This window comes from Aphis gossypii, chromosome 1, assembly GCF_020184175.1.
Source record: "Aphis gossypii isolate Hap1 chromosome 1, ASM2018417v2, whole genome shotgun sequence".
NCBI lineage: Eukaryota > Metazoa > Arthropoda > Insecta > Hemiptera > Aphididae > Aphis > Aphis gossypii.
The window spans coordinates 51906842-51923940 of record NC_065530.1 but is presented as its reverse complement, the minus strand read 5'-3'; the positions used below and the strand labels follow the sequence as shown (position 1 = coordinate 51923940).

The window sequence follows — 17099 nt, the reverse complement described above, 5'->3', positions numbered from 1 at the left end:
GTTTGTATTAAGGGTACAATACATATGAATGCAATGTCCTCTTAATCATACTTTAAATTAAAAATATAATAAGAAAATAAAATAAAAACTTCAATTAGATATATCACACAATGCATCCAAATAGCTAAGATATTTTTAGAGTTTAAATTTATTTTAATGTTTCTAAAGATATAACACCTAAATACAAATGAGTATATATTTAAGCTTGTAATGGTAAACAGTTTTAATATTTCAACTATATTAAATAATTTTTTCTAAGAGTACTTTTATTTATCACTATTGTAGTTGTATATATTATCAGGTTAGTTAGTTATTAAGAGCATCAGTACACAACATTCTTTGACTTACGAACAACACAGCAGCTTATTTGAGTTCAGTAGAATCGGATTTGTGTTCTTAGCTTTAGTATAAGAGTAAATTGATCTATTATTAAACTTAACATCAATAACATTATGTTTTTTTACATTTTCGTCTTTACAATAAGTAAAATATGATAATTTATAAATCGTAATATTTTGCATATTGACAATTTGCGTAAAAATTGCATTATCTTAAAATAGCCTATGTAAGAACACAGATTATCTCGTATTCTATAACTTTTAATTTGATAATAGATTTACAGCAAATTAATACCACAATTATGTTAGTTCTGCTGAACAAAACTTTTTTATGTCAGAGAGAGAAAACAAATAGCATAATGTGCTGATATTTTCTATCTAATAAATATATAATACAAGCGGTTGCAAATTAAAAGTATGCTGCTAAACAATAATATTTATTATATTACATTATAATATGAATTTTTTATTACTATACCTATTAAATATTAAAAAAATTAAATTAGAAGTATATCAAAACTATAAAAGGAATCGTGTCATCTCTTCTGAGCGCTTGAATAAAAATCACGATCTTGCAAGGAAATATCGGAGCACGGGTAAGTTTTACACGTCTTATATTCGTTATTCTTCGCGCTTTCTTTTATTCATTACACTAGAAAACGAATCCCTTAAACAAATATACTTATCAGTTATATATGTTAATATTTAGTACTAATAATACAGTGTAAATAATTTTTTTTTTAGTTGTGCTAGATGTGGTCTTTAAAACACTTATTCTGTTCTACTATCTAAATATGAATTTTACAGATCTTCAGCGTGCTGTCATAAATATTAAAATATTTTTGATGATAGACGAGCAATACAAAACTCGGAAAACTTCATCGTTTGCCTCGAACCTGACGGTTGTAGTCGGGTGTAGCGAAATTGCCTATCCAATTCGCCGAGTTACAGGCGCTTTTATTTTTTTAATACTAATACCTAATATGATGATACGGATCATTAAGAAAGTAAACTGTTGGTTGGACGGATAAAATAATATTATTTTTATTGGGCGCAAAATTTAGTAGCAATTAATACACATCAGGCAATGACATGCGCAACTGCAAAGTGCTCTGGGCACGAGGTAATTTTTTTTCGACATCCGTTCATAATTGTATTTTTTCACCAGTCTCCGGGTCGATTATGTCTATGGCTCTGCTCCTTTTCTTGCAGATCGTCTGTGGAAACAACGCTTTATTGTCTTTGAACTTCTGCCACGAGCACATCTCGAGTACATCAGGATTTTGACAATTCTGGTCGTAATCGTAATGCGATCCGTTTACGATGTTCGTCGATGCGCCGTCATCGGCGGTCGTCTAAAATAAACGATTTAGTTTATGCTCGGTTATTAGTGTCGCTTCTATTTCATAATCGTTAAACGCGCTCAAATGTTTAAATACTGTTATAGATGACTATACCTTCCTCGGTAGTAGTCCCAATTTCTGCCCAGTGAAGTCTTCTAAACGGTTAGGTGTACACTAAATCGCGGACCCACAAATGACATACAAATACAGTTTTATTTTCGAAATATCGAAGATTTGAAGATTTTATAACGATAAAGACAAAATTGATCGACAATAAGAGACAGAGCTTTAAGAACGGTATCAAGGACTTGTTTTATTTATATCTATCATATCTATTTATCACTCATCTTGGCGGCCCGGTCTCGTCAAATATAATGCACTAGTTACATAATTTTATAGAATTATCTTTTTTATTTTCAGTTATACAGCACAATAGATTCCAATAAAAGGTGGTTAGCTTAAAATAAAAATGAGTATATTATACTATGTTAATTCATATTCTTGAAATCCCATTGTAATAATGCTAAGTCAATGTTTTTGTATTATTGGTAATTTATATTATATATTATTATATTGCACACAAATTAATATTTTATCAAAGTTTAATTGTAAATTGTAATATATATAATAAATATATATGTATGTATGTACATTATGTTATATATTTATATTATATCTTATACATTGCATGTTTAATATGTATATATGGAGCCATATTAATTAGTGTGCAACGCGTGTCTACAATTTAAATGTATTTGTAAATACGTTTTAAAAATAAATTAAATACAGAAGGATCGTAGTAAATAGTTATGAATTACGATCAACTGTATTTTAAGATGTTTATTTCTTTTTGAGAAAATTTTGAAATTAACGATTTAGAATACATTTCCATCAAAATAAAAAACAAAAAATCGTGGTAATCTTTTTTTAAATTTTTTTTTATGTTGTGTAAACAAGCTTCCTGTCAGATTTCCCATAGGATTTCTGACTGCTTTAATTTATATCGTACGAGAACAATAAAAACAATAAAAATACGTAATATCAAATCAATATACACACAACAAAAATTCATCAATATTCAACAAGTATTTTATTTACTCTTTTCGGTAAACATTAAACATACGTGATGACACCCGCGTAATAAATTCTAAATTGCACACTAAGTAACCCCATTAAATGCCAGGCTTATTGTCGAGTGACGAAAAAAAAAATAAAGAAAGAAAGAAACTGTAATAAACTCGCTTAATGCGATACTTATAAAAAATATTCACTCGGTAAATTGATTGTTTACCTACTTTTCTGCAAGAGATCAATATTCATAAAGCATCTCTAGAAGTCTCGAATGGAATTAGTGCGTTGCGCGTTTGTCATTATTACTAATAAGAGTTTCAAGTAAGGAATGGATTTATATACATAGATGTATATTTTGATTAGAATAAGATATTTAAAGTAGGGACAAGACAACATTTACAAGATTTATTTATTATTTATTTTATTAATAATAAAACGATATTATGCGTTTATTGTTTATATATTTGTAAATATATATTATGTAGTTTCATTTTCACAATCGTAGGTTTATTATTGTCATATTTTTCATACATGTGAGAAACTATTTCAAAATTAGATTCAGAAACTTCTACAGCAATAGTTGGAAAAGTTCAATTATCATGAAAAATAATTTAATTTTTATCTCAGGAAATTTTTATAACATATTAAGCAACATTTTATACTCGAGTCACAGCTAATCTTGTGCACAACAAAAATTGTTATCGATTTTGTCATGACGTATACTATTAATTACTAATTAAGTAATAACAATAACTAATAATTGCAACTCACCGCACGATTACCGCCATTTGTCTTTCTATCGGGCTTGATGACGAAATACTCAGTTTTGATTTCTTCCATCTCCCTGTCCAAGTATTCTGCGAAAACACGGAAATGCCGAACGTGAAAAACCGAGTACCAAAACTGGTACCCATTGGAAGTAAATCGTTCCGGTACCAGGGTCATATAAAGCGCGTTTTTTTTTCGTTCCGCAGAGCTTGAGTGGCGCGTAAACCGTACTCGATAAGTCATTTATTATTATTTATTAGTAATAGGTAGGTGTGATGCGGCGAAGGTTAAAATATTTATTATAACGGAAAATTCGTAGCAAAATTAATGTCAGACTTTGTTTTTTTTTATGCTAACCATCATTCATAATTGATTTCGATTATACTAGAATAATACATATTACTATTAATATTATTCTATCACAAGAATATTATACCGTTGAGCAGATCCAGTTGTGACTTGATATCAAAATCGTCCATTTCGGCTTTTGATCTCAAAATTGTATTTCAAATTTCCTTCTCAATAAAACACACTACTACAATCTTGGAAAATATTATACAATGTAATTGACGTAGACTCGTCGTAAACTGTTTGTGCGAGTCGGCATTAGCAACGTACGCCCGACGTTTTTAGCCAGCCGAAGTTTGTTCGGTCGTTTGATTTCACCGTTTCCACACCGTCACATTATCATTATTATTGCAACTGTCGGTGCCGGAGGATTTAAGTATAAAACGCATCGTGAAATTGTTTACGCGTTGCATAAGAACTTGCGGTATACCAGTGCATCATAATATTATTATTGTTCATAGTTGTACACGAACAAACTTACTCCATCGTCTCTGTCAAAAGCGATTTTAGTAGCTTGAGATTTTTGCCAGATAATATACGAAATGTGACCAAGTGACGAATATTAATGGTCGTTACATAACGCTTGCTTATTGAACACGCGGGCGATAAGTACACAATATACCTAATTATAATTGATAAGGGATTGTATCTGTGTTTAAACGTAATCTATCACGACCGAATATTATAAAACGGAAAACGCTAGAAAAAATGAATTATTTTTAACTCGGACAAAGTCGTGTAAGCAAAACAGCTATCATGGTATGTATGTATATTTATTAGTCCGTGTCGCGATCTGATAACGACTTACACTGGTGCTTATTTTTGACGGTTTTAATCGTCATTTTATTAGTCATCGACGTCACTGTAGTGCGACCAAAACTATAAATAAACTATAGGGAAATAATAACGACGATGGGTCATTAAACCATAATGGTTTATAAAATTTATGAATTTGCTTATGATTATTCTAACTCATTATATTATATTATTTTGACACCAAAAATATGATTATTTTGTTTTCCCGCGATGAGTGATAACCATGTGTTTTAATTCATTATATTATTTTATGCATTGTTGTGCCATTGTCTGTTTCTATTTTTATTTAAAAAACAATAATTACAACTCACAGTCCATAGGCCATTTATATATTTTTAAATTTAATAAGTTTTTATTTGTTATTTTAAAATACATCTCAGTCTTAATATTGTTCAAAATTTCATGATAATTGTAAGAAATGTCGAAATCCTTATGATTTATATGAGGAGTGGTCAAACGGTTGATCGCGGACAACTTTAAATCGATAACCTTATTTTTAGGGCCACGTGCACAAAAATGAATCGAGGTTGTAGTGAACAAATTGTCGACAAGTTTTATCTGTATAATTTTCTATTGAAGTTGATCCTCAAAGGCAATTTATGGTCTTAGTAGATCGTGACCAAAAAAAGTTTGACAACCCCTGATTTATATGAATTATTTTTAACTTAACGAGTGGTTTAAATTTATAGTCGTCATTTTATTACCATGATACATAAAAATAATAATAGGTAACACGCTTAGCTTTTTTTAACCTAGTAAAAAAAGTTTTCAATCATACATATTTATTTTCTATCTTAAAACTATAAAAACAATTTCAATTTGCCAATTAGGCACCTAAGTATCTATAAGACTTAAAATGTTAAATAGAAAATTGGTTATATGATAAACAATCACTAAGTATTCAAAAAATTCTTTGTGGTACTCAAATATTAATACAAAACTATACTTCTATAGATCTATTTATATAAATACAATACTTATAGTTAGGCAATTTCTTGTAATACAAGTTTCAATTGTTTCTGCATGCTGGTAATATGGCAGTTGGAAATTGTTGACATACCAGTAGCTAAATATGCAAATATTTCTAAATGTTAATGACCTTTGTTCAGGAAATGTAATTTATCTTAATATGATGGTATCTTCTTTTTATATGAACTGCTCCTAGATACATTAGATATTATAAAATTTAAAACTATCATTTTTAAAATCTTCTGAATCATTTATGAACTCATTTACTAATGAAAAAAAAGACCAAATTTAATTTTAACCAAAAACTCTATAATTTTTCAACCAAATTGTACTTAGCATATTATTCATATATACATTTAAATATTGCGGTAAATACCAAAAATAAAATTGTTTAAAAACAGCATAAGTTTTAAAATTGAATACCAGGTTTCTAACTAAAACCCAAAAATTAAGGTAATTTTTTTATAATATATATGTCAAACTCAGTGATGAAATAAATTGTACGTCTGTACAACAGATCGATTATCTGCTAGCTATTTAAACAATTTTTTGATATGACATAATATATAAGAATTATAATTCTGACTAATAATGCTAAATATTATTACTTTCAAACATTTATCTATATAAATTATAAATTATGTACATAACACACACACACACACACACACACACACACACACACACACACACACACCACACACACACACACACACACACACACACATACGTACGTCATAGGAGACAAAATCTGTGTATCTATAAGAGACTTATTTATAAAATATTTTAGACTTAAAAATAAAATTAGTCCTGCAGTGTTCACATAGTCGCAATTATAATAATTAATGTTATACTACTTATACTTGTGTAATTATAATACACTATAAAATATAATTATAGCCTATAATTGTACCACGTTCATTATTTTTATAAAAAAATCAAATGGTTTCTTATCTCTTAGTTTGTTTTAATTTAATGTTATACGATCAATAATTTTTTTCGTTATTGTTAGTTTCATGTGTCTAAAAATGTAAGATTAATGAAAATCAGCAGTGGAATTAAAATGAAAAAATTGGAGAAAAATAATGTTAATTCTTATATATAATAATAATATCACACACACAAATATTTAAACAAACATTAAACTTGCATATTATATTACATTATTATACACAAGGACGAGTTGCGTTAACTACGTTCCCCCCGGACAGACAAAATTTAACAATTCAAATGAATCCGATTTTTGACTGTTTTTGATTATAATAGTTGACTGACATGTTAATATATATTTTTATAGGTTACGCTTGACCAATTTTGTTTTGACGACTTACATTATATTATTATATGGTAGGCGGTATACCTCAATTAAAATCAAAAATATATATATATTTTTTTAACGAACGGTTGTGTTATCGAGTGCATTGTTTGGTACAGTGAAACGAAATAATGTTCAATGAAAATATCGTGTAAAAATATATTTATGCATTTAATTTAACGGAGTCCAATTTACATAGGTAGGAGATAAATTAGATACAGTTAATACTAGAGATACAATACAGAATAGATATATACGAAAAACAAGTTAAAATATTTTAAACAATAAAACGAAAGAATGAAATAAAATACAAACAAGAATATTATAATATTAAATGTAAAAAAAGATTAATTAATATACCTAGAGAAAAAAAATCTAAATTTTTTTCTGGATTTCCAATAGATAAAATAAAATATTTACTGGTATAGAAGTTTTGAGTGTTTTGACTGTTTTGAAAGTAATGTTTTTTATAAAATAATTCTTTATTTCGAATATTATGTTTGCTTTTAAAATGTTATTGTTTAAGAGGGAGAATCGTCTATTTTATTATTAAGAAGTTTGAATAAGAAAGTTATATAAAATTGTTTTTTTTTCTGTTCTTTTAATGGTTTCAGATTTAAAAAGTTAAGAATATTATCTTTGTATCCAGACTCCAGAGTGAGGAAGTCTATATAAATGGCTTTTATAACAAATAAAACAAAGCATATTGTTTTGGAATTTTTTCTATTTGTTCACTATGGCCGATGTTATATGTTTTCATACGAATTGATGTGATTGGAGCATAATGAAGTAAAGGACGAACAATAGTAGTATATAGGTATTTTAATGGATATGGATCGTTAAAATTGGAGTAATTTCGTTTAATCATATCAATTAATGAAAAGTTAAATATCAAAGACTTTTTCATTGGTAATATCTGGAGATTAATTAATAATAGTTTGAAATCAAAGATTACCTACTCCAAAATCTTAAACTTGTGTAAAACAAAACATATTTTGTTTAGATAATATGTATTTATTGGAAATAAAATAGTTATCTTTATACTGGATATTATATATTCATTATTTCTTTAACTCATTTTTAATGTGCCCTGTCTGTATCCTACTTATAGTTTTTATAATGAATTGAATATTCTTAACTTAAATTCATTATACTTAAAAAAATGATATCTAATGTGAAAGTCACTGAAAGATGACGTTGTTGTTATGATCATAACTATTGTACTCGTCTTAAATCTAAATTAAGTGTTATTGTACCTTTAATGAAAACCGTTTTTGGGCAACATAGACCAAAATATACATTCATACAATTTTGATTAAGGTATAACTTAAATTTAAGTAATTTTTTTATAATTTTAAATCATCTAAAAATATTTTATAATCTAATCTTATCATTTTGCCCACAATTAACTTTTCATAATATTCACAATGTTTTTGTTTCTGATTTTGCTTAGTCGTTATAATTAGTAACCTTATTTTATACATAGTTTAGAATTTCTCTCTTTCAACACAGCTATTGGGTTGGGAGGTGGTCCATCGTATATTATTATTGTTTACATATCTATAAAGAATATTTAATTTGTAAATTGAAAAAATAAATACCATATTATATTATATTTATGTGTTACGTTTTAGTACTCGCGTTATATTAAGCGAGATTCGAGAGATAAGAAGTTTCATTGACTAACCTAACCACGTCATCGGTTAACCAAATCATTTAAATTTCATAAGTCATAATGAGATTTAATAAAATACTTGTATTATATATTTTATCATTCATTATAAGTTTAAACTACGTTTTCTTGATGCGCGTACCTACACCATTAAGAATTTAATAGAAGAATTAAAATCATTACTATTAAATTGTTAATGGAGGTTTACTGTTGATTATAGTTACCCAGTGCGATTCATTTGATAAATTATGTACACATGAAAACCAGGAAGTTACGAGTTAACTCAGAATATGAGTTGTATTTATATAATATTCTTGTTTGGATTTAAAATTGTTTTCAATTTACGGTCACTGTGTTATGCACGTATCGCTACGATAAAACAGACTGACCTGCAGACATCGTCAAAACTTAATTGCTTGTTTAATTACGGATGAAATCTCAAGACGATTTTGATCTGGAATTTTGCAGTGTTTGGACGTAAGGTGCTATTTTATATTTATTTTCTTAGCAGTAACATTGGAGTTACTTGCATAATGTATGTTATATTGATAAATGATAACAAGTTAATACTGCACTGCGTCGCTCATGATAAATTAAATGACCGTTATAACCTCTTCATGAATTCCGATAAAATGTTAACTGCACATACAGGTTGTTGACACAGTTATTTTGTTGGTTTAAACCAAGTAAAAAATATCGGTAGTTATATTCAATTATATTACTATTTTCTGTTATAAATAAATATTAAATTAATTTATTAAATAAATTTTCTGTAATAAATAAATCATACTAATCATAATTATAGTTTTTCGTTAGTCGACTATATTTACTATTATTCACATATATGTTGTAAAGTAAAAAGTATGTATTGAAAAGTAGACAATAACAGTCCGTCACTGCAGATCTTTGTCAATCTATTGACGAAAATCTTTTGAAAATCGGTCATAAAATAGTAGATTTGTAATATTTGTGCACGGATCATTCCTTTTAGGCTATTGCTTTTATGTAGTAAATAAATTCATTTATTTTGATCCTGCATATCGTTGCCAATTAAATAATATCAGTGGAATTATAATTTGTATGAAATTTTATTAAATATAAACTACATTTTATAATAATTTGGGTATAATAATATATTAAATACCAGTTTAAACTTTAAAATTACTTCTAATTATAATAACTATTTTTGGTATTCTGGTATTTTTATACAAACCAAAAAAAACATTCGTTTTTCGTGAGCCAACAAATTTCTGGGTGAGTCACTTTTTAAAATGTTAAATTTGATCCAGATAAATCTAGATAATCATGAAAACCAAATTTCAGAACCATGAGTGCGATAAACTTGGCTGTGGATCGCTTACAAGTATACACACAAACATTGAATTAGGTATGCAATATATTATTATCGTATACATTCATCTTACACCGTCTTAAGAGTCGGTTCTCCGGATTCAATGAAGCATATTAAAATATTATAGTTTATACTTTATAATGTTTCTATGATTTATAATAATATATTAAGTAATAATAATAATAATGACAATGCATCGATATCGATTATTATTAACAAGACTAGGTATAACATTTAAAGTCAATAGGTAGTTCATAATTTATGATACAAACATAAATGGTTAAGCGGTCACAATCGAATGAAGAGTGTAAATACATATATAATATATTAGACGAGCTTGGTCATATTTTATGTACTTCTACGTTGTGCACACTCATCGAAGGAATAAACAGATACCTAATAATTACACCTCGAGCATTTCTATAACAGATTTATTACGTTTATTTCATATTATTTTACATTTAACTCGAAAACGGCTTTCTCCACGGTCCACTGTAGATTTTATTCGATGAATTTTAAAATCGTTTATTGGTTACTCATTTATTATTAATCATAACTACTAACTTTAGATTTAAAATACAAAAAAAATCGATCATAGAGCCAGGATTATGTTATATCACTTAATCGTATTAAGTATAATTATAATAAACAATTTTACTCGTTTAATAAAGAAAACTCGAATTGGTGTTGTCGAGCGTAAATTTTATATTTGAATAGGTTAGGTTTAATGTCGTGTGTGATAGAGAAAAAGAATATGATTAGCGAATATATACTAAATCCATCACATATTGATATTATATTGTCCCCGTCTTACAAACATACAACATAGAAAATTCACATTCATTAAAACAAATTTTGTGTTGTCAGCTTTAAAATTAGAGTGAATTGACTTAATATCAAACTATAAGGTAAGAACATTAAACTGTAATCTCTAGTCAGTTTTTTACGATCTTTTTATTTTTATGCAAGTCATGTGTGCGTATGTAAAATATTAAAATTCTCATAACTAACATAAAAGTAAAAAGATCGTAAAAAGCTGACGGGAGATTATAAGTTAATGTTTTTACCTTATAGTTTGATAAGTCAACTCACTCTAATATAATTTAAGTTAGTAACACAAATTCGTTTTTTACTTAAATTCGTCATGTTAACACGTTTATAACTTTATAAGAGGTGGACAACAAGTGCCGGTGTTGCATTGAACGCAATTCGATTTAAAAAAAAAACACGCGTTTGCATATAGTTATAATATAATCAATAAACTAGTAAAATAGTAAAATGAATGTGTTTATTTTTTACTGTAAATATTACATTATACTTTATCGTAAAAAATGTAATAGTTATGTATACACATTAAAATAGTCGGTCGTAAGTTGATACACATAAAATAACACGTGTATACGTCATAATAAATGTGTTCACTGACCTACGTCTAGTTTGTGACTTATCAATTGGAATTTTCTTGGTATGGACTACTTAAATTTCGTATAGGTCTGTTGTAGATATGGTCCCGTTCGATAATTGGATTAAACGTTCCTCTCACTATTACGCCTTCTTGCACGACGACTTCTATCGATTCTCGAGCTCTTGCGAAAGGCTGTAAATTCGACGACGTCACGTTATTCACAAACTGATGTTTACTAAATATATATGTATTATATAATATCCTTGTGACACATAGTAATATAGGCGGCCGTGCTTAGTGCCCGATCACTGACCCCTCCCAAAAAATATCTATAGTATATACTTTAATATTATATTATGAAAAATGTAATGAATAATATTATTGCTTAATGAAACAGAATTATATAATGGATTGATTAATTTAATAATATACGAAAACGCAACATTAAAATATTTTGTAAGTACAAAAGTTATCTTATTCATAGCCCTTTAGAATGCTTAGATTAATCTACTAACGATCATGATGACATTTATAATTAATATTCTGCTAGTAATAAAGGTGAAGTAGCATTCACATTATAATATATTATACAACAGTCTATATATACACAATATTGTATTACTAGTAAACACTAAGCTGGGTAAACTTGTCATCAAAATGACACATGATCGTAGTGTTTTGAATTTTAAAAGAATTTAAAATAACAAAAACTTTTTTTATATTATGATGATTATTAATTGTATAATATAATAAACATAAAAGTGATTACACTGAATTGTTACGCCCTCACAGCTATTGTATTGGCATACTTACATAGGAATTATTTTCATTACGGGTCAATTAAATTAGAATTTACATAAAGACAGATATAATCTTTACAAATTATCATCAAGATTAGAAATACACATTTTTACAAGAAGGTAGATAATGAACCACGTGGCCACGAACAAAATCCGTGAAAGATTTCTTCTGGACAGTACATTGCTAACCGAAGTAACCGCTATATATATTATAATATATCCTGTCATCGTTTTAATATCTAATATCCAAAGAATATAATATATGATACGTACAGTTGAAATCGTGTCTGTGGGATTCCTCATCGCGTCTCCACTCTCGAGTGGTTCGGACGGAGTATTTCCGTTCGACGGGTACACGCCCAGAAAGCCCCAGTCAGAATAATTGTTATGCCTACTGTAACCGTAGTTTTTCTCACAGTTTTCACGGGCCATATTATGTAAGCAGTCTATTGGTATGAAATTTCGAGGATATTGCACAAATCCACACTCTAGTTTCAGTTTTTCCAACATTGCCGACCGCGCTTTGAACACGCTTGCCTGTAGCAGACAAAGATCAACGCGTGTGCAATGACGGTAGGTATACAGTCGTTATTTTCAAATTTCAAATATTTTAATTTTTAATATTTTACAAACCATTTTCGTAGACCCCTCGCCGACCGTAGTGTAAGGTCCAAATTTGCATGCCACACCAAGTTTGTGTTTGTTTCCTGAGTCTGCATACTTTACGATCACATTCAACATAAATGCGATTTCATTGAGTTGCACTGTGTCTGACACGTCACTAGATGTCTCCAAAAAGTATCTGATCAATTTTATTTTGTACTGGTCATCGATCGGCAACTACACCGAAAGAAAATAATAACGTCAAACGTATAAATACTATTGCGATGTTTAGCATAGTTTGGAAAATAACTCAGATTTTTTAGAGTGTATTTATCGTCGGTTGTTTTACGCTATAAAATCACACATGTTTATGATTGATCAACATTTTCATTCGAACGCTTTTACATATATAAAAGAAAAAAAAATTGGAATACCATTTATACGGTTTTGCTCGAATATTCAATTATTGTAAATATGTATACATACGAACTAAACGGACGATATTACGCAAGTGAACAGATTGATTTAACTTACGCACATCCATAACTGACGATCATTTCTGTCGTTTTCCGGGTTGTTCACATTCGGTAATTTAAACTCCGGTACAAAACCGCAGAGTTTTTTCAGTGTGTAGATCATTCTCTCAGCGGAATTAATTTTCGCAGCCTGTAGCAAGAATTATTGCAATACGTGCAATTATAAGACCACTTAATAGTCAATGTATTACAACGGAATTTCGGCGTAACGATACACGAAGCCACGAACGTGAGTTTAGGTAAAGATACATTAATAATTAATAATAAATATTATTTTACTTATAGGTATGATTCTAAAAAAAATTTAAATTCATTTCTTAAAAATGTAATATTTCTCATCATTATTTAAATATATACATATTTAAATTTAAAATTTATTTCATGTTTGAAAGTTGAGTGTTTGTATACTCGAATATTATTTACTCGTAAATTTAGTTGAACTAAAATTTATATAAATAATGAATCAAATTTAAATTTTTATAAACTCAAATCCAAACTTTATAATTTTTCTTGAACTTTAAACTTATTTGAATTTATAAAATTGAACTACAACAAATTTAAAAATCTTATAAAAACTTAATATTAAAAACGAACAGTCTATATTTTTACAAAAATCAAAATATAAACAAACCTACTGTTATACTTGGATATTTAGAACTTGATTATGCTTTAATTATTCGAAAAACATTAACTAACCATTATCACATTTTTCTAGAACTTCAAATATCCAAAAATTTTTATTTATAAGTTTATAACTATTTAAAAAAATATATTAATCGTACTCACTTCTAAAGTTGGTCCCAGTCCTGTCGAACAATACAAAAACATAAAATGTTTGTAAACATGCATACCGTTTTTGAACTTTATGGTTTTTCTTAGCCGCGTTATCATTATGTTAGATATATCATAAAGCATTTCTAAAGGCTGTTTCGTGTCGCCTGTATCCAAGAAATATCCCAAGATACCGAGTTTTTGGGTTTGTTCCTTTGAAAACTGTGTAGGTATTGTTCGGGGAAAAACGTAAAACAACATTTTTTCTTTTTAACTACGATTGTATAGTGTAACAGAATACCGGCATAAAAGTGTCTCCGAAAATATATTAAGTATTAAATTAAATATAAAATGTATCATAGACGATATAATGCTGTGATCCGATATTAATGTAATAATGGAAAACAAAATGATGGAAAACCGTAAGGTTTTGTTCCACAGAAAGAAATATAGGTGTTCGGGGGGGGGGGGGGGGGGGAGGAAGGAACAATCGCAGTGACTTATACTTACCATAGACGAATTCTCTGCAGCGTAAATAGCGCACGGCAAATCGCTGAAACAATTTGTGTTTGTTTGCAATTTGTGCAAATTCAAATTCGAATTAATACCAAAATGTTCTTTCATCAGCTGCGTGATTTGAATCACACAGTCCATTTTAGACTCCTATAAAGAGATAATATAAAAAACATATTATTACACGAGTAAATTATATTGTTACACGCAACACGACGAGCCGATATCGTAGTAATCGATATTTTTCAATTTTTAATCAAATTTCTACGGACCTAAGAACTTATGAAATTAATCGGTTCGTACATATTCAGTTTTTCCCAGTCCAGTCGTTTCGTAAACGTCAAACCATGCTCTTGTCGACACGAATTGATTGACAGGTGTCCCGTCGTTTCGGGAAGGACTGAAATTAGCAGACTTTAGCAACTCATTGATTACCACGTCAGTGTTATTAATTAGCAAAATTGTTATAGTAAAAGGATTGTAATTATAAAAATTGATCTCAGTTGCCATTTTGAATATTTATTTATGAATATATTATACAGAGATCAAAAATATATAAAACGCAAGGCTATAATATACAAAATAAAACCAACATTGAAAATTATAATCAAATTTAGTTGGTAGACTTTTGGAATACAATAACATATTAGCCAGCTATTTGTATTGATAAAATAGAGTTTATATACCAAACTAATAACGAAATAACATGACTAATACTACAATATTACTAAAAATATAATCATGTTTTTTATTTAAAATGTATTTACTGTAACTCTAAACACTGATTGTAAATATTTAAATTAAAGAAAAAAAAATCATTAATATACTAAATAAACTGCAGTGATCATTACCTTTATATAAACTTAACTACTAAAAGGGCCACTTTCTAGTCTATACAAAAAGGGGCCAAACCGCGTCTCATATATTTTATTAATATATTTGGTGGTTCGCTAGTCTCTTCTCGCTGGCTACCCCTGGTCTATCCGATACCTCTCCAAAATTTAACTAATAGTTTTTACACAACAAATATATGAAATTTTTTCTAAATGAATAATGATATGACCAACTGATATTTAAAACATAACTCTACGTTTGTTTCGTTTAAAATAAAACAAATTTAACATTTTCCATAGATGGCAGGTAGCATCTAATAAATTCAAACGTAGAAAATAAATTTATTTTATTTCGAAAAAACATAATTTAAAGTAAAATTTAAGTCTGATCATCTGATAACTACTACATAATACTTAGACTACCTACGAATAATATTAACACTTGAAAATCAATGAACCTTGAAAATTGGTCTCTGAACACTTCTACGCTGTTAACATTTACTATACAACCATGTTAAATGTTGTATGTTTAGATGACTTTTATTGATGTTAGAGTTTCAGTTATTCAAACCAGTATATTAAACGGATTCAATATAGATATATATGTATATATTTTAATATGTACTTTGGTACTTTTTTAATTTTTATATTTAAATAAGATTATAATATAATTTGAATTGTATTTGTAGATATCAGAATAAAATATATAAACAGCCATTTAAATATTTAGATTTTCCGATCAATAATGGTTCTGATCAACATTTTTATTGATTTATTTAGAAACAACTAATAGCCAAAAAAACGAGGTAAAATCAAAATTAATAATTGTTGAAATCATATAGGTTCGGAGTATTTGAAAATATTTAAGATCGGTAACATTCGAGATATCATAAGGGTTTTCGGGTTCCGGTCCTTGACACGATCTCCGCCTAACCTACTGCACCTAAGAGGCTGGTGAAATCCCACGATGAAAACTGTCCAAAAACATCTGCACCATCGAAGACGCAAGGTCTAAATAAGAAATTTCGATTGAATTTCGTTGGTATACTCTCTGTATACATCCGTCGACCAACCACTGGGCACCGAATACATACGTATACGCACGTGCGCGGTTTATTTATTTGTTTTTTTCTTTCTGATAATATTTATTACATCGCTAAATGTTTAAAGAAACAAATAAGCGAAACCCACACGAGTGGCCACAGTGAACACGTGTACTCGCGTACGACGACGCGTGATTAAAATTCATCGTCGTCCGTCAAACGCTATACGCGTTCTTCGCACGCCGAAAAAAAAACATCACGAAATAATGTCGTCCGTCGTTTGTTATTTCACTTTCGTACCGCCAAACGAAGCACTATACCATACGGACGCAGTCGGTTTGAATTTTAAACCGATCACCTAAGACACGTCATGACGTAATTGTCAATGAAAAAAAAAAAAAAAAAACGTTCACGATGTAAAATATAAATTGTCCAATACGTTCATGATCGGAACATTCGGAACCATATTGGGTAGTGTAGGTACACGACGGGTCTGCAACGGTTCTGCTTGAGTCGAATACTTAAAAGCGAATAAAACGTACACTTATAGAAACTCGCTTTTTTCGAGTCGACTGTTGTTGTTATTTTTACAAAAACAATCAGC

At 28.6% G+C, this 17099-nt stretch overlaps 2 protein-coding genes across 4 annotated transcripts; both read right to left on the bottom strand.

Annotated features, from left to right (window-relative positions):
• Positions 1–1357: 1357 nt before the first annotated feature.
• LOC126549277 (uncharacterized) lies at positions 1358–4125 on the bottom strand. Its single transcript, XM_050197971.1, has 3 exons — positions 3957–4125; positions 3524–3609; positions 1358–1693 (listed from the first exon to the last, which is right to left on the bottom strand). The coding sequence occupies exons 1-3, from the start codon at positions 3997–3999 to the stop codon at positions 1484–1486; spliced, it is 339 nt and encodes a 112-aa protein (XP_050053928.1). The 5' UTR covers positions 4000–4125; the 3' UTR covers positions 1358–1483.
• Positions 4126–11262: 7137 nt separating this feature from the next.
• On the bottom strand, positions 11263–15230 carry LOC114126903 (uncharacterized). Of its 3 annotated transcripts, none has more exons than XM_027990948.2 (7): positions 14923–15230; positions 14617–14769; positions 14122–14328; positions 13334–13465; positions 12830–13036; positions 12470–12733; positions 11263–11588 (listed from the first exon to the last, which is right to left on the bottom strand). In XM_027990948.2, exons 1-7 carry the CDS (start codon positions 15127–15129, stop codon positions 11439–11441), a joined length of 1320 nt encoding a protein of 439 aa, XP_027846749.2. In that variant the 5' UTR covers positions 15130–15230; the 3' UTR covers positions 11263–11438. The 3 variants fall into 3 exon arrangements, with proteins under 3 accessions (XP_027846749.2, XP_050053952.1, XP_050053951.1); XM_050197995.1 differs by having other exon boundaries at positions 14825–15043; XM_050197994.1 differs by having other exon boundaries at positions 14892–15043.
• Between the last annotated feature and the right edge of the window lie 1869 nt (positions 15231–17099).

Excerpts from the sequence above, each read along its gene's own strand:
- LOC126549277 (XM_050197971.1), bottom strand. The coding sequence starts at position 3,999 with ATGGACGATTTTGATATCAAGTCACAACTGGATCTGCTCAACG. Across the intron at positions 3,610-3,956 it reads ACAACTGGATCTGCTCAACG|AATACTTGGACAGGGAGATG; the intron begins GTATAATATTCT and ends GTGTTTTCGCAG. Across the intron at positions 1,694-3,523 it reads CAAATGGCGGTAATCGTGCG|ACGACCGCCGATGACGGCGC; the intron begins GTGAGTTGCAAT and ends CGTTTATTTTAG.
- LOC114126903 (XM_027990948.2), bottom strand. The coding sequence starts at position 15,129 with ATGGCAACTGAGATCAATTTTTATAATTACAATCCTTTTACTATAACA. Across the intron at positions 14,770-14,922 it reads GACTGGGAAAAACTGAATAT|GAGTCTAAAATGGACTGTGT; the intron begins GTACGAACCGAT and ends ATCTCTTTATAG. Across the intron at positions 13,037-13,333 it reads ATCGTCAGTTATGGATGTGC|TTGCCGATCGATGACCAGTA; the intron begins GTAAGTTAAATC and ends CTTTCGGTGTAG.